Genomic DNA, 22,870 nt, shown 5'->3' with positions numbered 1-22,870 from the left:
GGCGGTATAGGAAATAAATAAATAAATAAATAAATAAATAAATAAGGGAGGGATTGGTCTTTCCCTCCATGGGCCATTTGCTCCCTTTCCATATGTGTTGTGTGGGTGTGAACTGGATGTATATGTATGAATAGATTGATCGGAATTATGTATTTATTACATTTATATCTCACCTTTTTTCCTCCAAGGAACCCAGGGTGGCTTACATGGCCCTCCTCCTCTCCATCTTTATCCTTACAACAACCCTGTGAGGTAGGTTAAGCTGAGAGTCAGTGACTGGCTCAAAGTCACTGTGAAGTTACACCTCTCTCTCTCTCTCTCTCTCTCTCTCTCTCTAAGTATCTCTACGGTGAGAGTGGGATGGGTCACAGGAAGAATGGTGGATCTGCCTATGTGTGATGATCGACAGAGTGAGTGAAGGGGGGAGTGAAATGCATGCGCTATATAAACTGTGTGCTGTGCTTGTGTGAGTCAGACAGGGATATGATTTGAGATAGGGATATAGATAGGATTTTAGGACTGAGAACTGAGAGAGGGAGGGCGGTCTGTGACGAATTGAGAAATGATGGTTTGAGAGTGTGATCTAGAGTACTGTGTATGAGATAACGTATATTGATAGAGCTATTAAGAATTACTTGTTTATTATTCCACAACCTATTACTGTAATTAATAAAGTTTATTTGTTGAACCAAATCTTATGCCTTCTAATCTTGGCTATGTAAGGGGAAGGTAATAAAAGAAACAATGCAGGTGTTATTATAAACAAGTGTGTCCACATGGATAGAGGACTGAGTGTGGGTCGGACCTGAGCCTTAAAGGTCCTGGTGGCAGCGTGATTGGGTGTGGGAAGGTGTTTCCTGCTTGGGTGAGAAAAGCCTTAGAGAAGGGGAATTCTCACTGAGAATTGGCAGGAACGCCACAGTCACCCAGTGAGTTTCATGACAGAGCGGGGACTTGAATCTGGGTCTCCTGAGTCCAAGTTCAACACTTTAACCACTCCACCACTCTAGAAATTGTGTACACAGAAGTGTCCATTTGGGGCTGTGGCCCCACTCACTGCTGGCGTGCAGTCCCCGGCATGCTTGGCCAGAGCCAATGTGGCCCTTGGATCAAAAAAGTTCCCCTACTCCTGTGCTCTAACCAAAAGAAAAACTTAAGACTATCAGCAGTCTCTTACTTATTTATTTTTTAGGGGGGGAATGTAAGCATTTAGCCAACCGCAAAACCTGTTTCCCAGCCATTTTTCTATGCCCTAGACAGACTGACTGTGACGAAAGGGTATTTTGCCTTGTTGTTTAATTGTGTATTTTAATGTTTGCTTGCTTGATGTGTTCTAACATGTCCTTTCTCCTAAAGGCTATGGCAAGGAGGGGGGAGCGAGAAGTTGAGACGCAAATGGCATCTCCTGACTGGCTGTGGCTTTTCCAGTTGGGCGAGGGAGGGAATCCCAGGCACTTGGCTTTCTTTAGCCGGGGAGATGGGGATGGGCTTTCTGAGGGGTGGGACTGGGGCCCTGGGCTCCAGATTTGGGGGTGGTTAGATTCCCCTGGGAGGTATAGTTATTATGTTGATGCCTTATTATTAGAAAGGGTAGCATAGGTAAGGCATTAATAAAAGCTCAGAACAAGAATTTGACCACATAAAACTCAAACTGCATTGAAACATCTTACATCGTGTAAATAAAGTTTCATTTTTAATTTGCTCTTTCAAACTGCGCCATTCTCGGTCTTGCTTGTCACCGGATAAACAGGCCATGGTTCACTTTCTGGTGTCGAGTGCAGATAAAATGCCTACTAGGCAATATGAGGGGAAAACAAATTGCTTAATCGTGTTAAGGGGGAGGGCCAGCAAGTGATTAGCAGAACTAACTCTTTACAGTAATGATCAGATCTGAGAAAAACAACATATAATCTACTTAAAAGGTTGACATGACTGGCCCCATGTTTATTCACTGTACAACTGCACAAAGCATGATAGGTATGTGTACATGCTTGAAAGTGCCACAGCAGCTAAAGGTTTTTCCAAGAAGTGTTATGCTGAAGTGACCTGCTAACCACAGCCTGAAGCTTGTGAGAAAACCTCTACAAACTGCCTAAAAACTGTTATCTTCCACTCTAAAGTGACTTGTTTACTGCACAGTATAAAAGTGTAAACTGCCTCATAGTCGAGACTGACTTCTCTTTGAGACTTCTGCCTTTGCTGGAGCAAATAAACGCGTGTCTGATCCAGAAGCTTACCTGTGTCTAGTTGATTCGTTGGACCATCAGCTAGCCAACGAACTGAGGGGCCTTTCGCCCCTTTTACCACAGATCAGAGTCGGTGCAGACCAGTGCAGGAGGCACCCAAGAGTAAAAAGAAGACTCTGAACATGGTCCATCCTTGAGCTCTGCATCTTAAAGACCAGACGCAAGGCTGTGCTACACAGACGTTCCATGAACACCTGGCGACAGGACTGGATGTCCTTGCCCAGAGCCTCTGTGCCTGGGTAGGGTAACTATGTGGACACCCTGCCTGCTTGTGGATAGGATAGGGAATTTATTAGGGATGTCAGAGAAATCCGCAATGGATTCAGCTGAGTCTGAATTTCTATGAATCCAGCACCTGCTTTTTCTGAGTCACGCGGATTCTGCAGACTTGCGGACCATTTTTTTCACATGGGTGTGTGGGGGGGAGGTGCTAATCCACATGAGCGCAAGTGCACATTGGCACTAATTTGCAATAGCTAATGCACAAGTAGCATGAAATTCTGGTTAAAAAATGCAATTGCATCAATGAGTGGGCAACGGATCGAAAGGTGCCTGACAATCTGTGAAACACAGACAACAGATTTTACAAAATCATTTTCTGGACTAAAATCAGAGATGCCGACTCCCACTGGTGATGGGACTAGAGTGCTTTAAGTGACTAGAGTGCTGATACTTGAAGTCAGAACACCCACCATCAGGCCTTTGAGGTAACATCCCCCCCACCCCAGAAACTAAGCTTAAGGCCATGGAACTGTATTTATGCATATTCATCTCCTTTTTAACTGTGCCTCTGTCTTCCTTCCCCTTGTTAAAATGTATTGTAAAGCTTATTGTGGCTGGGCCTTCCTTCCTTCCTCCCCCCACTCCCCATTTGCTTACGGGACTCTGTGAAGTGAAATTGCATGCAGTTAAATCAGAGGTGGGCCTTAAAACTCACATATCCTGTGTAAATTAAGGGCCATATGCCCAAACAGTTTGCCGTTCTCCTGCATCTGACTTTGCGACTGGAGCTGTTGCTTTCAGCTATCCGAGTAAAGCAGAGGCTGTGATTTCCAACACCTCAGAACAGATTTTTCTTTTTTTGACTTAATTTTTATTCTACTTTTTATCTTTATAAATGAAATAAAGAATACTAACAACATAATCACCACCTACAGTTTCCAACATTACAGTATTCTTGAGGACACAGCAAAAAGCAGAAAAGCTAAAAAGGAAAGAGAAGGCAAAAGATGAATGAACAGGAAAACAAAGGGAACAAGAAAAAGTATTAAGAGAAAAGAAAGGAGAAAAAAAGTTACATATTGCACATAAACTTCAAGTATAACTCACTTAAAAGATTATACCATTGCCAATATTACAATTCAGTACAGCCTAGTTAATCCATCTTATTTCAGTAACATATCCTCAGATTTATAGCAAAGAAACAGGCTATAAATTTTCCCCTAACCATAAAATGCTTTTCAGCTAACATATAATGATAAAAGCTAAAATCAACCAACCAGGAATGTTACTAATCATAGTCTCAAAATAATAGTAGTAATAATAATACTCATAATAACTAAAAGAAAAAGAAGAAAATTATTAAGGATAAAAGAAAAAAAATCAATCACTAGTATATTTTATACCATCTATATTTTAGATAGTATAATTTCTAAATATATATATGAGTGTGTACATTTCTATACACACACAAACCAGAGTTTTATATACAGTATATCGTGTCTAATATATATATATATATATATATATATATATATATAAAAAATAAAAAAAGGAGTTAAGAGAAAATGGAAGGGGAAAAAAAGGGATATATGTAAACAATCATCTCTGGCATACTGCCCGGATCTTATAACCCAAACAAACCGACAAGCCATAATTGTTTATAGATTCCCAGCTCATGGGACTGAAGAAGATGTCTTCCGTGCTTTACCAACAGGCCAAGCTTCCGCCATTTAAAAACTTTTTCATCTGGCCTTCAATGAGAATGCAAAATGTGGCAGGGTAATATTGTGATACTGTAAATTCATTTGTCTGGTCTGATTTCTCGCCTTAGTGAATTGCCTTCTTTTATCAGTGATTTCTTTAGTGTAATCCGGAAATAGCATAACTTTATCTTGTTTTGGCCCCCAAAGAAGACCTCCCCTCCCTCTTGCCAAGTGCAAGATGTAATTTTTTTGTAGAAACTCTTGCGAACTGAACTATAACAGTAACAGCAGTCTCTTTAACACTATGCACCGGACTTAGAACACAGAATGCATGCTCAATGTCAAGTAAATAATCAGATGGCAAAGCAAGTAGTTCATGCAGGAATTTATCCAAGAATTTAGACAGGCTTACATCAGTGGGTAATTCTTTGATGCCAATAATGCGTAGGTTTGCTCTTTGTGTAAATGCTTTCAGTTGTGAGATTCTAGTAGATAGGATATTGTAAGAAGCTTTCATTGTAATCTCTTGAGCTGATACGCGATCTTGCAGGTCATTAACTTTTGCCTCCATCCTTTGCAGAGAAGTATTAATTAGGTCCACATCCCCCTGAAGGGCAGTAATGGAATCTGGGATTGTATCCAATCTCTTAGTCTGTTCTGACAGTTGAAGAGACAAAGTTTTTATCAAAGCAAGCAGCTCCTCTATATTTCCATCACTTCTAGAAGAATTTGCAAAGGGAGGTGTGGGGAGGGGGGTCGGCGGTGGTCCTGTTCCTTTTTTCCTTCCCTTTGATGTTGCCATCCTTCTCCTTAAACAAATTTTGCAGGTCCTCAAGTATTGTTGGTATTCTCTAATCCATAAACACTAAAAATCTACATTTGGAACTCATCAGCCCTGTGTTCTCCTAATTAGATAGGAGTTTCAAAACAGCGTTGAGTCGCTGTTTTGCTCCGGAAAATTAACCTTGGAGCCCAGCCCTTCTGCTGCTCTGCAAAATGAGCTACTCTTCCAAGATTTCATCCAGATGGTACTCTTGCTTCCCCTTTTAGTTCCAGGGGAAGATAAAAAAGGGTTTTCAACGTTTTAAAAGCTGTCTGAGATAGCGTCCGCAGAATGCTGCCAGGGCGACATTGGCTCTGACTGGAAGTCCAGAACAGATTTTTCTCATCAACCAGAATGTGGGGGCAACTAGGAATCCACCAAAATCTGGATTCGATGAATAATTTTCCCCAGTACGGAGGACCACGGCCTTAATAATAAGGTCACTTGGCAAACCTAGGTTGTGGATTCAGGAGCAAAAATGAAAGTCTCATTATATATACAGATAAATACACATTTACATCATGAATACTCTATTTTTTTATATTAAAGGTAATAAGATCATACCAATTCCCCACTTCTTTGTTTATTCTCACTCTCTTACTGAGAATATTTAAAATCCTAAAGCAGGACATTTCTTTCACCCTTAAAAATGTGGTCCTATATAGAATAATTTGTCTCCTTTCTCTCCTCTTTCCCTGTCAACTCCATCCTTACATGACAGCCACATCATTTCAAGTCCTCCCCACTTTCTGTCTGTCCCCTGTTTTTTATAGTCTTTTTCGTGGGACTCGATTCCTCTTTCAATTCTGAGAATCCCTCCAAGTCACTGGCCGATAGTTTCTGGGGATGGTGAGAAAGGCCAGCATACTTCTGTTTCTCAAGGTCAAAACAACTGAATTGTCTCCATACAAATCTTGTGTATAGTTCCAGATTGTCAGGTCAGATTTGTGACCAGGCTTAAAACAGTACAAAGGTACATGGAAAATGCTGGAGTGTCAGAGTCAGGCCAATACAGTTCCTTGCTCTTCATTTTTATCATCACCTTCCTCATCATCACAATCATTTCTATACCGCTTCTCATTTGCACAAATCCTGAAGCAGTTCACATCACCATAAAACAACAGAAGGATATAATAAATACACAACAATGCAATATTGGAGACTGGCTTTCCCCCAGCCATTTTCTGAACAAGTGAAAAGATGATGATTTCTGTTAAAGTTGGGACAATGACCAATCTTTTAAATAAAGAATAAATGATATCCACCCCACAGAACATTTGGGATGTCTCATTTCAGATTACAGATCACATCAGAGCCTGTTCTGCGTATTTCCTTGCCTCCTTAAAAACTGGGGTAGTGAGCAGATATTCTAATTTCAACTGCCGACTTGTGTCCTGAACACGTGACCACATTTTATTTTGATACCTCAATGTGCAACAGAGTCCTAATAGACCAGCCAGTTAAATTTAAGGCCTCACTTCACCTGCCCAGCAATCATAAGCTGGCTTCAGTTGGATATACAGCACACATATGGCATTTTCCATTCAACGCTGATCAAATCTTTTCTACCTAGTCTGCAAGAGAGCCCTTCACATAGATCTGCTTCACTATGGCTCAGCTGCTGGATGGAGACAAAGGTCATGAGGAAATGCAACTTTCTGAGGAACAGGACGTGAGAAGTGCAGATGGAGTGATTGGCCACCCCCTGGCCTCAGCAATAAAACCAAGGGTTGCTAAATGGTACCTCTGCTGCATGGTTTCTGGGGCAGCAGCCCTGCTCTTTCTAGGTAATGCAATGCCTCCTGTGCCTACATCTTCAGCAGTATTTGCTAAGATTAAAGGGGATCGAGTTAAGGTGTAAAAAACTTTTAATATCACTGCAGGAGGAGTAATGCCCACTAAGAAAAATATACTTCACTGGAGCACTTCCAAACAGGTTTGGACTAAATTCCTAGCCAGGTTGTCTGGGATGAGTTAAATTGCCAGATGTGTTAAGACAGAGCTATGCTTCCAGCTGCTGTAATGCACGTTCATACAGGGCTTGCTTCCTTTCTGTCCTTAAAGAGCTACCAGCTCTTGCCAGTATTCAGCAGGGGAGGGCTTTGGGCAGCCTGCAAGGAACCTGGATTTCCTCCAGTCTTTAGGGTGCTTGTCAAGGTGATGCGAGGAACTGGATTTTCTTTCATTTGGATGTGAGGAATTGGATTTTCTTTCATGGATAATGGAATGATGAGATGATTTGATATTGGATTCAGGGTTTTTTGGTCAGTCTTTGAAGTGTATCATGAAGAGTAGACCACACAGAGGGTGCAAAGCTAAAAACACTAATAAACACAGCTTACTGAGAACAGTCCATGCAGCATATTTCTGCAGGCTGAACAGCAATGGAAAACACAGAGCCTGAAAGCCGACTCGGGCACTTCCTGGCATGAGAAGCCAGGCGGGCCAGAATGCCACAGTGCTGGTATTGAACTCAGGCCTGAGGGCCAAATCCAGCCTGACCGAGGGACCTAACCCAGCATTTCCAGGTTCCTTAGATGGCCACGCCCCTGTCCCTGCCCCTGCCCTCGTTCAGGTGACTGCCACTATTTTGGCGGTTTCCCCTCTTTTGCGCCCAGTTCTAACAGGTTGAAAAGCCTCTCCTAGTTACAGTCAGTAAGAACATAAGAGCCCTGCTGGATCAGACCAGGGTCCATCTAGTCCAGCATTCTGTTCACACAGTGGCCAACCAGCTGTCGACCAGGGACCCACACGCAGGACATTAGAGCAACAGCACCCTTTGACCCATGTTCCCCAGCAACTGGTGTACACAGGCTCACTGCCTCTGGGACCGGAGGTAGCACATAGCCATCAAGCCAAGTAGCCATGGATAGCCCTTTCCTCCAGGAAGTTGTCCAACCCCCTTTTAAAGCCATCCGAATTGGTGGCCATCACTACATCCTATGGTAGAAAATTCCACAGTTTAGCTATGCGCTGTGTGAAGAAGGACGTCCTTTTATCTGTCCTGCATCTCCCACCAATCAGCTTCATGGGATGACCCCACTGGGTTCTAGTATCTTGAGAGAGGGAGAAAAATGTCTCCCTATCCACATTCTCCACACCATACATAATTTTGTAGACCTCTATCATGTCTCCCCTTACTCTCCTTTTCTCCAAGCTGAACAATCCCAGCTGTTGTAAGCTTCCCTCATAGGGGAGATGCTCCAGCCCCTTGATCATTTTAGTTGCCCTTTTCTGCACTTTTTCCAGCTCTACAGTACCCTTTTTTAGAGCTTTAAGGTCAAGTATGCTGGCATTTTGGATATTTTTGGGATTTTGCCTACACCTCCTTTGCCTTTGCCCCCCCACCTCTGGAATGTGCCCCCAAGGGCTTTTCCAAAATGGGATGCAGCCCTCAGACTGAAAGAGGTTCGACAACCACACACTGCAGACCTCACTGTCTTCCATGTTAGTTCATCTGAAAACGTATGAACCAGAGTGGTGTGCTGAACTAGGGGACCGGAGAGACCCCCGATTCAAGTCCTCACTGAGCCACGGAGCTTATGGCTTGTCCTTTGGCCTGTGACAATTTCTCAGCAACCTCTCAGCAATCTCACAGGATTCTTGGGATGACAGGACAGGCAAGATAGAAATGTAATCGTAAATTAAAAACAATTTTTGCAAGTATTTTCAGTATATTATATTTGCTTATGTAAAAGCTGGCATCCTTTTAACTGATATTCACAAACAGGATTTTTGATTGGCTACCTGAGTTTCCGTGGACGGATACAGGCAGCAGCAAGTTGTGACGGTGCTGTCAGTTCAAACGACCAATCTACAGCTGAGCTCATGGAAGACATTCCTGAGTCTGAGGAACCAGCACCGGAGCCTGTGCTCTACTGGGGTGACCTCAAACAGAAACTGTCAGAAAGGTTCAGTGTAGTAGGCTTCCAAGATAATATCAGGTAACACTTTCCAGTAAGCACTTTTATAAAAGAGTAGTTCAGTAGAGACAAAATGGAGTCTGCCTCCAATGGCAGGCACCTTGGCATATTATGTCTTGACTGGAATGCCTCTGCCTCTGTTTCCAGGAAAGTCTCCAGTGCCTTCCATGAGGCTGGCAGTACAGGAGACGAGAATGTGGCCAATGACATTCGTGACCTATTTAACAAATACAAGCTGGACAAGGTCTGGAATGATGAACATTACGTTAGGCTGCAGAGCCCAGGAAGGTGGGTGCTTTTCCTCCAGTCCTCGAAGAGCAGGGCTGCTTTGGTCAGCCTCAAAACTAAGCTTCATGGTGTCATCCAAAAGGCTGGAAATACTCATGACTTCTGCTTCGTCCTGGGAGGTCAAAGGTCTGAAAGGCCAACTCCTAAGAGCTCCGACTGTGTGTCTAGCTCTTACTTGTGGAAGTGGGACTAATCACATTCAACATACTGTGTTAAAGCTTTGAGTGACTAGCATATCCTTCTTTCTAGAAACGTGGTTTCCCTGGAAGGTCCAAGTGAAGCTTTGGAGATGCCCAATGCCTATGTAGCATACAGTAAAAGCGCAGACGTTTCTGTACGTTGGCTTGGCTTGTATTGCTACCTGAAACACTACTTTTAAGACGAGAACATGGGAGTCTTATGGCAACAAAGAATTTTCTTTGGCTAACAGGATGGTTTTTTGGGGGGGCAATAGCACTTTCCAAGTATGTAAAGGGTTGTCACACCAGAGGACAGCAACCTGTTCTCTATCCTCCAAGACTCTAGGATATGAAACAGTGGTGTTTGGATACAAGAAGGCAGACTTCATCTGGACATCAGGGAAATCTTCCTCATGGTCAGAGCAGTCAGACAGTGGAACCAACTGTGCTGGGAGGGGGTGGGCCATTGGGACCTCTGGTGCTGGAGGCATTCAGGAAAAGACTGGACAGCCTTCAGTCAGGGGTGCTGTAAACTGGGTTCCTGCACTGAGCAGGGCATTGGACAAAATGGCCCTTTCCAACTCTATGGTTCTGATGGCTGGGCTTGCCAAGTGGGCTAACCTGAAGCAGCAAGGGAAATGTTCAGGCATTGAACTTCCGCTGTGGTCCCGCCAACGGATCTCAAAAGACACTCATAGCTTGTAATGGTGTGGTCTTAATGGCCTTCCGCCTTGCCAGGGCTGGGCACAATCAAGAAAGGGTTTCAGGGTCACGTCAGATCTCCTAGCCACAGTGCTACCCTTCCAGCTGAGGCAGAGCTTGAGTAGATGAAGCTGCCTAGGCTATGTTCTTGGTTTGTCCAGTCTGTCCCAGCCTCGCACCTGAGATCCTTTACCTAGAAATGCCGAGGCTTGCCCCTGTGCCCATCTGCATGCATACTCCTAAAGATGGCCCTGAAGCACTGGTTAGTGACATCAAAGTTCAGTCTCCTGCTTGATCTACTTGGAGTGAGACGCAGCAAGATCCATGGAGGATCATTGAGTTGTTCTCTCTTCCAGGGCAAACCAGTTTATGCCAATTATGGCCGCGATTAAGACTTCAGTGAACTGCTAAAGAGAAATTTCAACTTAAGTGGAACTGTGATCCTTGTCAGAGCTGGAGAAATCACTTTTGCTCAAAAGGTAAGAGTTTTCTACATTACAGCATGTCCAAGGAACTTGAAAGGAACCCATGAAGATTCCTGGGATCCTTCCTGCTCCCTCTCAAAGAATTCCACCTGCCAGTTTTGTGTGCTCAAAGCTTCCCTGTAGAGTTCTATGAAATGTAATGGCTCCAGAATAAGCTTGCAACAGGGATAGTCCCCCATGGCAATTTGGGCTTTATGGCTCCCTGGTGCATCCCAGGTCCCTGTTCTCACCTGCCTGGGCCAGCAAAAAGCTGCCTGTGGTGGGGATGGCAGTGCGCAGCCCCAGGGATGGGGAACCCTGGCTGCACAGTGAGCTGTAGAGTTCAGTAGGTGCTGGGCAATTGTTGCTAGATCTCTGCTCCACAAGTTGTGTGTTCTGCTTGACCTCCAGCTGCTGCCTAGCTCGCTTTCCCACCAACTCTGCCCCTGAAAGCTCTCCCTGTGTCCTCCTAGGTGGCCAATACCAAGAAGTGGGGTGCCGTAGGAGTCTTGATATACCCGGATCCTGCTGAATACCGGAATCTGGGAGAAAACACTGCCTTGTTTGGACATGTGCGTATCTGGTGCACCGCCATGGATGAATGTGGCTGCCTCCCAAGCTGAGTCCTTGAGCCTGCCTAGCCCAGCGCGTGAGCGTGATCATCAAGCCAAACGTGGAACTTCCACGGGAGGAAAGAGGGCTGTGATGGGCCTTGCGTTGTGCTTGTGTGAATGCCTAGAAAGGGGACTCCCTATCCTGCGCCACGTATTCTTCGTCTGGTGTCTCTGGTCTCTCTTTTTCATGTCACCCTTGTCTCTTGTCTCTGCAGGCTCACCTTGGAACAGGTGACCCTTTCACCCCTGGATTTCCTTCTTTCAACCATACTCAGTTTCCCCCAGTCAGATCTTCAGGACTTCCCGACATTCCTGTTCAAACCATTTCTAGTTCGGCTGCAGAAAGACTGCTTAGGTAATCTTTCTCTATTGTTTTTCTAAAGTGAAGCTTACAATGGGCAGACCCGATACCAGCTCTTATCGAGAGAATGTAAGGATTTCACTAATTCGATCATTTTATAGCACCCTTCTCTCTATCATGCTGCAGGGCAGTATATTGCATAAAACAGGTACAAAAAACAAAGAAGACAAAGGCAGCATTTTAAAATAGTTGAAGGTTGGATTAATAGAGTCACACAGTTAGTGAAAACACCTGCATAAATAAAATGTTTCATCTGGCACATCAAGAGTAGCAATGTTGGCACCAGGCAAACGTCCTTGGGCAGAGCATCCCATAATCAGGATGTCCACTTTTGGCACTCTTGTATATAAAGGTTGTGCTGGAGGCTGGCACTTTGCTTTGCAGCATTCCAGCATCTCAGGTGACATTAAAGTTTAATTACAAGAGCCCTTAAAATAAATATTGGGGAGGTGAAGAGTGAGTGGTGGCTACCAAGAGGTCCCCGTGGGCACCAGGTTGGAGACTCTCGCTATACGTAGTAGCAAGTTGGGAAGAGGGGTAGCCTTCTCAAGATGTAGCTTTTCTACATCCCAGGAGTCTTTTGTTGTTAGGAAAGCGTTCCACCAGGTCCTTGACCCACCACCCAGTCTGTGTCCTGAAGTTTATTAAAATGTTTACCACTCCATTATGCTATGTTCTAGGTGGCTTTTGACTGGTAGTTCACAGTGAACAGAGTGACAAATTAAAACTCTGCTCTCCGCAGCTGTATTGACTGCACAGAGTGCGTTGACCCTATTTATGGGAGAAATTACTTCGCAGGGAATAGAGGAATGGATGCAGACGTTGCAGTTTGGTGCTCTGATGAAAGAGTTGAATTAAGACCTTGTACAAATATACCAGGTCAACGGTATTCCCTATACCTTCAGTTGTCTGCAGAACGTATTCAAGTTGGGCAAATGCAGCCGTCTCTGCTCACTCGCCGGGCTGCCATTTTGTACAAAACAGCAGCTTGTTCTTTTTATGTAAAGGCGCTTGTTACTAAAATACCGACTGTAAAGGGGCCATTTACACAAAATTACAGGGTCAGGCGGCTGGCGGGGATCCGTCGAGCGGCATGTGAGGAGGGCCTTTGTGACTTCGGCCGCCCCTATCTACAGTGTTGTCATTATTTGTTACATTTCTCTACCACCCCAAAGCTCTCTGGGCGGTTAACGAAAGTTAAAAACATTACAAACAAAATAAACAGAGGTTAGAAGGCCTTTACATAAGAAAACACACGAACAGACAATTTACAGAAAGACAACATATATCTAAACACAACTTCAAGCAATCAGCTGTAACGATGAGACAAATCCAGAACTCATTAAAACTCACCCTGTGCTGCCAAGTGCCTGGGAGAGGAGAAAGGTCTGGATCCACCCCCAGGTGTTTTAAGCCTGGACTTCCTGTTTTAAGCCCGGCCTCCCTGCTCTCAGAATGACTAGATGGTGAGCAAGCCCAAGCTGCTGCTTGTCTTGCAGATCGGTATATTGTGATCGGGGCCCAGCGTGACTCCTGGGGAGATGGAGTGGTGAAGGCCGGCGTTGGAACAGCCCTGCTGCTAGAGCTCGCCCGTGCCCTCTCCGACATGGTGAAACTTGGTAAGGCTGCTGACGCTGAGCATCTGCCCAGAACTGTTCTCGAGGCTTTCCTGCAGAGCTTGATAGAGCGGCTCTCCCCTCTGATCGTTGCAGATGGCTACAAGCCCCGCCGGAGCATCGTCTTTGCCAGCTGGAGTGCTGGAGAATTCGGAGCGGTTGGTGCCACAGAATGGCTGGAGGTAAGTATGGCGCTGGGGTGGGGATGGGCTTGGGATTGCCAGGCCAGGGGGATTGCTCACTGTCCCCGTTTCCTCACCCTCTTCAGGGCTACAGCTCCTCTCTCCACTTGAAGGCGTTTGCTTATATCAACTTGGATTCGGCAGTTGCAGGTAATGGTCGTTGGTGATTGTCTTTGAGAAGATGTTGCTATTACTTGAAATACTGGGAACGTAATTTGTATCGGTTGGGGATATAAACTTGAGAAATGCTTACAGCTCAGTCCTAGGACCCATGCGTGTTTGTCTTGTGCGCAATGCATAGTAGAAAAGGTCTTGATGGCTTACAATCAACCCTGAGCTGGGCACAGGAGGAGATGCAGAAAACGCTTGCTGCCCTTGAGCAGCTGGACTGAAGGGTGCCTAGAGGGCAAACTACACTTCACGTGGGAGGTCTCTGAGAGTCACCTGGATGGCTTTACTGAAATGAAGCCATTGTGGGTGCCAGTTTACTTGAAGCAAGGGCACAGCGGAGGGGCTGTTAACCCCTTTTCTCTGTCCTAATTCCCTCCTGGTGGGAAAACGCGGTTGGGGACGATGGGTGGATGCTTAAGGATTGGACCCCCTCCAAGTGCTGCTGCTGTAACCAGATTGCCACAGCCCCACGTCGCAGATCTCCTATGTTCACATGCAGTTTGGCCCGAGTAGTCACTGAAGACCTCCAACTCACTTGCTCCTAAGGAATTACTTGGGAACTATTAACTCCCCTCGCAGTCGCATCTGAGATTTTCCCAGTTGGGAAATATTCCCATATTATGTATTCATTTATTAGCAATATTGTATACCACTTCCTATTTGAAACAAATCACAAAGCCATTTACAAAAGAATAAAAACAAACACCTCCACCCCACCCCACCCACGTTCGTGCTCTCTCAAGTAGCATGAGGTTGCGCAAAGGTAGCTCATTGCTGGGCGAAAGCCCAAACAAAGCCATACGTTTTCAGAACCGTGCAGCGTTGTTGCCTGACACACGACAGAGAGGGGAGATCGTGCCACAGCCTGAATGCCACTGCGGAGAAAGTCCGTAAGGGGACCAAGGGAGTCGAATGGATGCCTGGAGCTGAACAGCATCCCCCAGATGGGAAAGTAGGTTGTTGGGTTTTAAACCACAATGGAGCTAGCATTTAAGGCAGCCTCTCCAAATCGGGTCTTTGGTCTGTAGCTCGAGGGGGCCTGTGCTGCATGGCTCCTTTGACTTCATAGCCACTTGAATGGACGCTTCAACATTGCACCCCACAGGATCGCGGGACTTCAGGTTCTCTGCCAGCCCCATGTTGAAAAAGCTGCTGGAAGAAGCTGTCACAGGAGTGAGTAGCACTTGTGAACGGACTTGCGGGAAGTAATAAGGAACAGCAAAACTGGGGGCAGGGTAGTGCAGCGGCCATCCTCTGGACCCGTTTCTGTTCTCCTGCAGCAACACAACAGGCAAGGCATTGTGTAGCTTCCTTGGGGTCCTCTGTGCTCTTGTGATGAGCTGGAGCTGAAGACGTTCCCCACTGCCATACGTTGAGCACCGCCCCGGAGATGACTTCTTGCAAGGGAGCAGGCTTTGGCATTGGGCAATACGCAGGGGTCATCTATAGAACGGTCTGGAAGACTGTACGTAGCCTGGACGAGCTTCTGATGAAATGCACATTTTCCTCTTCTAGGTGAAGGTGTCGGGAGCCAATCTCCATAGCACCTTGGCCCGCAAAGAGGCCATCTTCAAGTCTTCCACGTTCCTATATCGGAAGAGGAAGATGCTGCTGCCTTCGATGGAGTCAGGGCACTGGAATGTGTAGTCCACTATTACGGTCTTTGGTTGCCCCTGGCCTCAGCCGAAGGGTCTTTCCTGGGCAACAGGGAGATGCCAGGGGTTGGCCCTCCAAGCTGCAAAACCTGTGTTCTACTCTTTGTGCTATAGACCCTTTCCTCTGACCAGAGATAAATGCCTATTCCGGATCAAAAAGAAGACTTTTCTGCAGAATGTGTAAATTCGGAGTGATTCTTGCTGTTCTTGCTAGTGATGAGAAGCTGAGACTTCTACCGGCTAGAAATACCATTCTGCAATCGTGGGTTCTGAGATGGTTCAGGCCTCTGAGATGGTTGCTACCCTAACAGCTAGAAACATGAACTGCTTAAAAATGAGTGGAACTGCAGCCAATTCCATAGAGTCTGTGTGCTCCCTCCGTCACATTAGAGAAGTATCCCTGCCTAACCTGTAGTGAGTCTGGATGAATATTTAGCTATTCGGGGCACTGCTGGAACATCTGACACTGAAATGCCAAAAGTAATGGCTGAAACCCGTTTCTTTTGCAGGGTCCCATTCCGTATGGATGATGCAGGCTTTCCTTTCCTAGCGTATTCGGGGATCCCAGCCATTTCGTTCGGCTTCAATGACGTAAGCTCTTTACTGAATGTAGGATTTTCAGATTGCAGGCTCTGGGGCTGCAGCATCATGCCTACTGTTTTATCCTCCCCCGCCCCTTTCAGAAGAACCTGAAAGCTTGTTCATTGCTTTCTGTGCACTTTGGTTGGTCCTAGTCATGAGATGGCCCTACTGTTGCCTTTGATGTTTTTTTGGTTTTTCTTACCACTCATCATAAGAATCCGCTTTTCTGATCTCAGACGATTCAGCGGTCAAGGAAGTGTGAAGCATTCGTCATGGCTGAGAAACTGAGATGAGGCGTAGGAAACACACAGCACTGTGCATGGATGTTTCAGGTTTGCTCTCCCTTTTGCAGGGCGGGAAAGTGTATCCCTACCTGGGCACAAAAGCAGATAACCTGGACAACCTGCTCAGGGCTTTCGACTCCTCACGTGCTCAGCTGGACAACATGATGCGTACAGCTGCTGAAATTGCTGGTCGGATGGCTCTGCGGATGACGCATGACCACGAGCTGTACCTGGACTACAAGAGCTATGATAACCACCTGCGTAACTTCAATGGGGATCTAGTTTCATACCGGAAAGAGCTTTTGGTAATGTGAAATGGCTGAGAGTGCTGGAGCGGAGGGGAGACCTTTGGCTGCAAGCTTTCTGTTAGGGATCTGGTCTTGTAGCGCCTGCAGCAGTTTCTTACGTTAACTCCTCTGACACAGGGAAGGTGTAGCATCTTGAACAGCGGAAAGTTCCATAGGAATAGGTCTTCATGTCTAGTAGCGGAGTAGGGGCCAGCAGCAAAACATCCCAGTGTGTCCTCAGCCTCGGACAGGAGCGCTCCTCGTCAGAGCTCCAGCCGGCCTGGAAGGGGAGGCTTGTATTGCTCAGGATGGGTTGGGGGGATTGGAGGAGGAGGAGAAAGAACTTGCTGATCTCCCACCCGTTTGAGAACTCCTGCTGTTGTATGCCTGAGTTAGTGATTTACTGTCCCACCCATCTGAGGTGTTCTCAGAGCCCTGCCCCTTCCGGCGCATGCTCAAGATATTACCTCTCTTGGTGACGCCTGACAGCATGTGGCCCAGTTACTGGTTCCAAAGGAGGTTTGCAGCGGGCTGTTCTTTGGGTTATATCAGGCCGCCAGAGTGAAGACCTGGAGGTACCGAGAGACAATTCTACATAAACCTTCAGTTTAACGAGTAACTTGACTTTTTTATTATCTTGGTGCTGAATTGAAGGCTCCATTCTTGCCCTTGTCCATGCCACTTGTTTTCTCATGTGTAGCGAAGCAATCAAGGATAAAATATCGGGATGTATTTGTGATTTGGCTTGAGTGTCTTCAAAACACAAGCGTGAATTCAGTATAGGTTGTGCGGCATGTTCTTCTGGCAAGACCTACAAAGGTCGAGCTTCTGTTGGAGTCGAGCGACTCACCATCCCTGACTCCTTTGCACACTGTCATGGTTCAATGTGTGAGTGAAGATTCAAGGTCCCTGGGTCCCTGAAATCTGACGTCCGATTGTTGATGATGGTTGATGACTGTCACCGATAGTCAGGTCCTGTCCCTACTTGCGACTAATGCTGAGGCACCATCATCTCTCCTGCAGAGCATGGGCTTAGACCTTCAGTGGCTGTTTGTGGCCCGTGGAGATTTCACTCGAGCTACAACTGCCTTGATGGACGATTTCAGAAACACTGACCTGAACAACAAGATTGCATGTCGTGTCTTGAATGACCGGATCATGAAAGTGAGTCTTCATTCTTCTTTCTGCCTCTTTCCCCCCACCCCACCTTGTGCAGAGTGAACAAGGGAGCACTCTCTGAGCTGATGTGAACCTGTCCAAATGGAGCTGGTAATGGAGGAACCTCACCGATTCCAGTTGGAACCTATTGATTCCTACTAGAGAGTTCATGATGGCGCTTGGAGATTGCAGCTTCGTAGCTGCAATCTCCAGGTACCATAAACCAGGATGGCCAGCATCTGTGTTCTCATGTGGTCCCTCTAGTCTCCGGCCAGGAAGCCAAGGGCCAAAGGGGTATTACCACAAACGGATCTCTTGGTGAAAGGCCAGACTCACTGGTGCCAGCTAGCGGTAAAGGCTTTGCAGTGATGGAGAACACAAATGGTTGAGCATCACTACAGAACTACATGCAGTCCCCAAAGATTCCTCAAGTCTAAATCCCTGCTTCAAATCCCTTGTCTTTAGGAGTGAAACTCAATAATAGTTATAAAGGACCAGGATTAACCTGTGTAGTGGGAGCAGGCCGACTCTGGCCTAAACGCCATGGTGTGGTTCTGGTTCCTTAGTGGCTTCAGGCCGAGGTCCAGGTATCTGCATGAAACCAAGGCAGCCAAAGTTGCGGTGCTTGGCCATTGGTACTGATCCCCTGCAGGTTCATTTCTGTTATCCAGTCGGGGTGTTGTGTGTGTGTGTGTGTGTGTGTGTGAGTGAAATGGCAATTGCCCGTAGCAGATGTGGGGCTGCGTGAGTGTCTGACGGGCCCAGAGCACGCCACAGAGATTAGAAGGGCTTTCCACTTAAAGCTTTTCATTGGAGTATAACTGCATGTTAATGCAAACTTGCTGTTTTGAGCAAACCAGACATTTCAGTCTTTATATTTAAACTTTTATCCCACCCTTCTGCTAAATCTCTCTTCAGGGAAGTGTGACTGCACCTCAGCTATTACCTGGCAATGTATTAGGACAGTTCAGCAGGGATAAAAACCAAACATTAAATGTCTTTGCCCAGTGCGCCCCCCCCCCCATAGCATAGTTGCCAGGCGAGCCTCCTGGTGGAGATAATTCCACAAACGGGGTGCCACAGCACAGAGCGTTTTCACTTCAGTTGCCCCCTCCTCGCCGCAACGGTGAGCGCACCCGGAGAAAGGCGTCTGAAGTAGGTCCCGGTGCGTGAGAAGGTCGGTACGGGAGGAGACGTTCATTGGAGTAAAGCCACGTTGCTCTCAGGCCAATCTGCAACCTCCAAGAAACCCCACCTGTGGCTGGAAAGCTCTCTACAGCCCCCTGAAAATGCCAGGACCTCACCTGAAAAGTCCTGAGAGTTCTCAAGCTTTGCTTGCTTCTCCTGTCTGTAGAGTTCTAGTTGCTCTTTAAACCCAGTCCTGTATTTCCTCTGCCAGTGTTTCCTTGTCCAAGGGCGCTTTTCAACGGTGTCTGTGTGTGTGTCTCTCTTCTCCAGGTGGAGTACCACTTTCTCTCCCCCTACGTCTCTCCGAAAGAGGCTCCTCTCCGGCACATCTTCTTTGGCTCCGGCTCCCATACTCTGCAGGCATTGGTGGACCACCTCCGTCTCCGGAAGGACGAACCAAACGCTTTCAATGAAACTCTGTTCAGGAACCAGCTCGCCCTGGCAACCTGGACAATCCAGGGTGCTGCTAACGCCCTCTCTGGGGACATCTGGAACATAGACAATGAATTCTGAAGAAGTAGGGCACTTAATCTGAGGTTCAGCAACAGGGAACCCTTCCTCCTCAAGCAAAAGCACACAGCAAGGTCCCCTTTACCAAGGGGTGAGCAACCATTTTTCTGCTGAGGGCCATATTCCTTCAGGAATAACCTGTTGGAGGCCACATGCTGGAGGTGCTGGGTCCAAATGTATATGGGCCCACCCTCTGTTCCCTCTCTCTTCTTGCCACCCCTTTCTTTCTCCTCTTCCTCCCCGTCCCCACTGAGCAGGCTTCTTAGGAAGGGAGAGTTCATTCTTGCCAGAGGTCTGGAGTTGTTGTTTGCAGAAGGCTTTTGAAATGAGGTAAGGGGCACTTGACATAGGCTGTCCATCCCTGCCTTAGCCCTTCAGAGCATCTTCAGATAACCAGACTAAAACTTTGAGCGTGGGTAGGTAACCTTAGGCCCATGGGCTAAATCCGGCCCTCTGGGGATCTCAGTCTGGTTTTTCGGGGTTCCGCCAATGGCCACCCCTCCTTCTCCTGGCTCCACCCCTTTCCCCCAACCACCAGTCATTTGGTGGTTTCCCGGCTTTTGTGCAGTTTTTTCCCCATCCTAAAAGGCTGAAACGCCTCTCCAAAGGCTTTGTTACTGGCTGGAAGAGCTTTGCACTAACATATGCTGGGATTCTTGGCCCTGCTCCTTTTGCATTTGGCCCTGTCCACCACTGGAATGCGGCCCCTGAGAGCTTCTCCAAAATGGCATTTGGCCCTTGGGCTGAAAGAGTTTCTTGATCCCTGACAGAGAGCAATTCAAAACACACCAGAATGTCCTGAAATGAATTCAGATGTATGTTAATGCTCCTTTCAGTGTGCTAGCCTAACCAATGCATCAAGCGGTGGCCATGCTGGCTGGGGGTGATGGGAGTTGTAGTCCAAGCTACTAGGAGGGTGCTGGGTTGGGGAAGGCTGACCTGCAGGAATAGCAGAGGGCTGGGGCAATTTATCCCCTGTGCAAGAAGAGGGCTGTTACAGGTCCACAAGTGGAGGGGATGCAGTCTTCATTTGCAAAGCCATGTTGCAATGCGCCTACACAGCTCGTTAAATGCTCCATCCCACAGGAGTGGCAGCCCTCTCAGGTAATTACTCAGGCTTTCATTTGAACAAGGCCCACATGCTTAGCAGCCAAATGTTTTCAGGCTGCATGTGGGCAGAGAGTGCCTAAGCAGACTAGGAACAGGCTCCTGGCAAGTGGGGGGTTTGGCATGCCCATATGTCTCCCGGTATTGTCGTAAGAAGGCAGAGAAGAACAGGCCTGGTCTTGCGCTTATGGAACACAAGGCTGGTTGGTGCAACGAACAGATTTTCTTGAGGATGTGCGCTTTCCACCACTGTCACTCCCCTCCTCTCATCAATTGCGCACCAACATCTCATGCGATCTTAGGCCAAGGTTCTTTTGCATCCAGCTTGGGGGTCGGCAGCATGCAACCCACAGGTCCGCTCACAGAGGCGCTGCAACGTGGAGGGAGCTTGACGCATTCTGCTCTAATACAAGCTGTGACCCTGTCCTGTGTCGGCTGTGTCTCGCATAGAGAAAACAGCACAGACGGCATGTACGGCCTGCGTTTGGACTTCGCAGCCACCCAACAGATGGCAAAGCCCAGAACTGTCTTCAGCCACACAGAGCCCCTTCTGGGTGACTTAGGGTAGCTGTTGCACAGTGTCAAGCCATCGGCGTTAGAGATTGCTCTTCTGTGCTTGCGTGGGTACAGCTCTGAATCTCAGCCTTGCTGGCAGACTTGATCGCAGGGTGGGGGTGTTAACTGGATTCCTTAGAAATGATGTGAGCCTTTCTCAGCTCCTGAAGCCCGAGGCGAGTTGGTTCATCTTGCAAGACTTGCCCTGGGATGTGAGACTCAACTTGTCAAACGCAACATGTTTACACTCTGACTCAAGGGGGAAGGGATTATTAAATGCATGCTGTATAAACACATCAGAGTCCATCTGCCCCCCTCTGCTCTGTATCCCTTCATAACCTCTTCAACTACCCCTGACAGCATGTGGTTAAATACATGTTTAAGGGCGCAATCCTATGCATGTTTAGACAGAGAAAAGGCTGCAACAACCGCTCCCCTTTGCTGCAGCAAGAGCGGACCTGGTGCAGCTCCCTGGAGTGCTGCCTACCAGACGCCTTGTTCTGAGACCCCCCCCCCTTAGAGTGGCGCGAGCGGGGGGCCAGGCTCTCTGGGAGCTACACCGGCAGCTTCCTATCATGGCTCTCTATAGAGCCCAGCCGCCTTGCTTGGCGGGGCCCTTCCTGAGAGCAAAGCCTTGGCGGGGAGGTGGTCCTGGGGACCGCCAGTGCTGTAGCATCCCCCAGAGCGAGGACTCCACTGAGCGCGGTATTGGGGGAAGGCAGGGGGGAGGGGGGCTGCAGAGGCTCCTGCTCCTCCCCGCCTAGCAGCAGAAGACGGGGTGGCGCTCCTCCCGCGGCAGTGGCTTGCGCTCGCCGCCCCTGCGGCAGCCTGTCCTCCCACCTCAGGCGGCCGGAGGTCTTGAGTTGGCCCTGGTTTCACCATATCAAGGGCTATTCCAGCCCATGCAGAGCTTTGCTGGCTGGGGAATGCTGGGAGCTGTACCTTTTCTCTGTAAACATGCATAGGATTGCGCCCTAAGTCTCAAGAAATAGATGAAAACAGAAAATTGCCGGCAATTGTTGAAAACGATGGTTTGACATGCTTGGCCTGCAGATGGCACTATAATACTACTGGTTGGCATGTTGTTTTCTCCCACACATAGTAAAAAGTAAATACATTTGCAGCTGGAGAATCCTTTCGCAGCCTCCTTTTTAGGGGAGAAACAAATTCTCCGTGGCTGAGTCTGCTAATGGCGCCTTTGCCACCAAGGTAGCAAAAGGCTTCTATGGGGAAAGTCTGCCTTTCTGGACAACTGCCGTCTTTTAAGGCTTTGGCTTAACCCTTTTGCCCTCATCGGTGAAATTAAGTTTCGATCCGCGTAACTGAACTGCACAGGCATTCTTGTAGGGAAATGTAGATTGTAAACTCCTCAGGGCAGGCATCTGTTTTCTTGCTGGTTACTCTGTTAGGCACCATGCAAATGAATGGTGGTATCATAAGGACCCCTACCATTGCTCTGGCTTGGCCTCCCCAGTCCATTTCCAGGCCCAATTCAAAGCGCTGGGCTTGAGCTTTAGAGAGACCATCGTGACTTGGGGCAAAGATTCCTGAAGGATGACCTTCATGTGTCTCCACATGTACCTGCCTGTACTTTGATATCATCATCTGAGATTCTCCTCCAGGTTTTCCCACTGTCTGGTGTACAGCAGGTGGCTACAAGCATGATGGCCTTTTCAGTGGTGGCCCCTTGGATAAGGAACAATCTCCCTAGAGAGACTTGCTTGGCACCCACTCTGATGTTTAATTGCCCCAGAGTTTGACATTTTTGTTTATCTCTTTTATTCTGGCTCTTATATTTATGCCGCTTTTACAGCACATTTACAGATTTGCTGCTTTTAGTTTATTTTTCTGTACTAGTTATTTTATCGTGTTTTTAAAAATATCTTATTGTAAGCTGCCCTGATCATTTTTTTTAAAGATGGGGTATAAAGCTTAATAATAAACAAACAAATATTGAACTTGGGGTAACCTAATGAAATTTAGCAGCAATAGGAACAGAACGGATGAATGGAAGTAGTATATCATACAGATCATTTACGAATTTAACTGT

General features: G+C 47.1%; 2 protein-coding genes across 5 annotated transcripts; both read left to right on the top strand.

The window, feature by feature from the left end:
• Window positions 1–2,176: 2,176 nt before the first annotated feature.
• LOC146351766 (transferrin receptor protein 1-like) lies at window positions 2,177–11,985 on the top strand. 4 transcript variants are annotated; one of them, XR_014789653.1, is made up of 6 exons: window positions 6,007–6,781; window positions 8,725–8,938; window positions 9,065–9,205; window positions 10,443–10,565; window positions 11,024–11,122; window positions 11,380–11,985. XR_014789653.1 is itself a non-coding variant. In XM_084847763.1 (5 exons), the coding sequence occupies exons 2-5, from the start codon at window positions 6,604–6,606 to the stop codon at window positions 9,582–9,584; spliced, it is 663 nt and encodes a 220-aa protein (XP_084703889.1). In that variant the 5' UTR covers window positions 2,177–2,953; window positions 6,568–6,603; the 3' UTR covers window positions 9,585–9,801. The 4 variants fall into 4 exon arrangements, 1 of the variants encoding a protein (XP_084703889.1); XR_014789652.1 differs by having other exon boundaries at window positions 11,024–11,199; XM_084847763.1 differs by lacking the exons at window positions 10,443–10,565; window positions 11,024–11,122; window positions 11,380–11,985 and adding exons at window positions 2,177–2,953; window positions 9,455–9,801 and having other exon boundaries at window positions 6,568–6,781.
• On the top strand, window positions 10,859–20,078 carry LOC146351765 (transferrin receptor protein 1-like). Its single transcript, XM_084845719.1, has 13 exons — window positions 10,859–10,879; window positions 11,024–11,133; window positions 11,380–11,519; window positions 12,989–13,144; window positions 13,238–13,323; window positions 13,410–13,473; window positions 14,600–14,667; window positions 15,010–15,135; window positions 15,203–15,215; window positions 15,565–15,740; window positions 16,084–16,320; window positions 17,326–17,466; window positions 18,919–20,078. The coding sequence occupies exons 1-13, from the start codon at window positions 10,859–10,861 to the stop codon at window positions 19,159–19,161; spliced, it is 1,581 nt and encodes a 526-aa protein (XP_084701845.1). The 3' UTR covers window positions 19,162–20,078.
• The last annotated feature ends 2,792 nt before the right edge of the window (window positions 20,079–22,870 follow it).

This window comes from Heloderma suspectum, chromosome 3 (assembly GCF_057233095.1).
Source record: "Heloderma suspectum isolate Gila_16-S chromosome 3, 16-S_ref, whole genome shotgun sequence".
NCBI classification, from domain to species: Eukaryota; Metazoa; Chordata; class Lepidosauria; order Squamata; family Helodermatidae; genus Heloderma; species Heloderma suspectum.
Note: the sequence above shows the minus strand (reverse complement) of the source record. Positions and strands in the feature narration are given on the sequence as shown.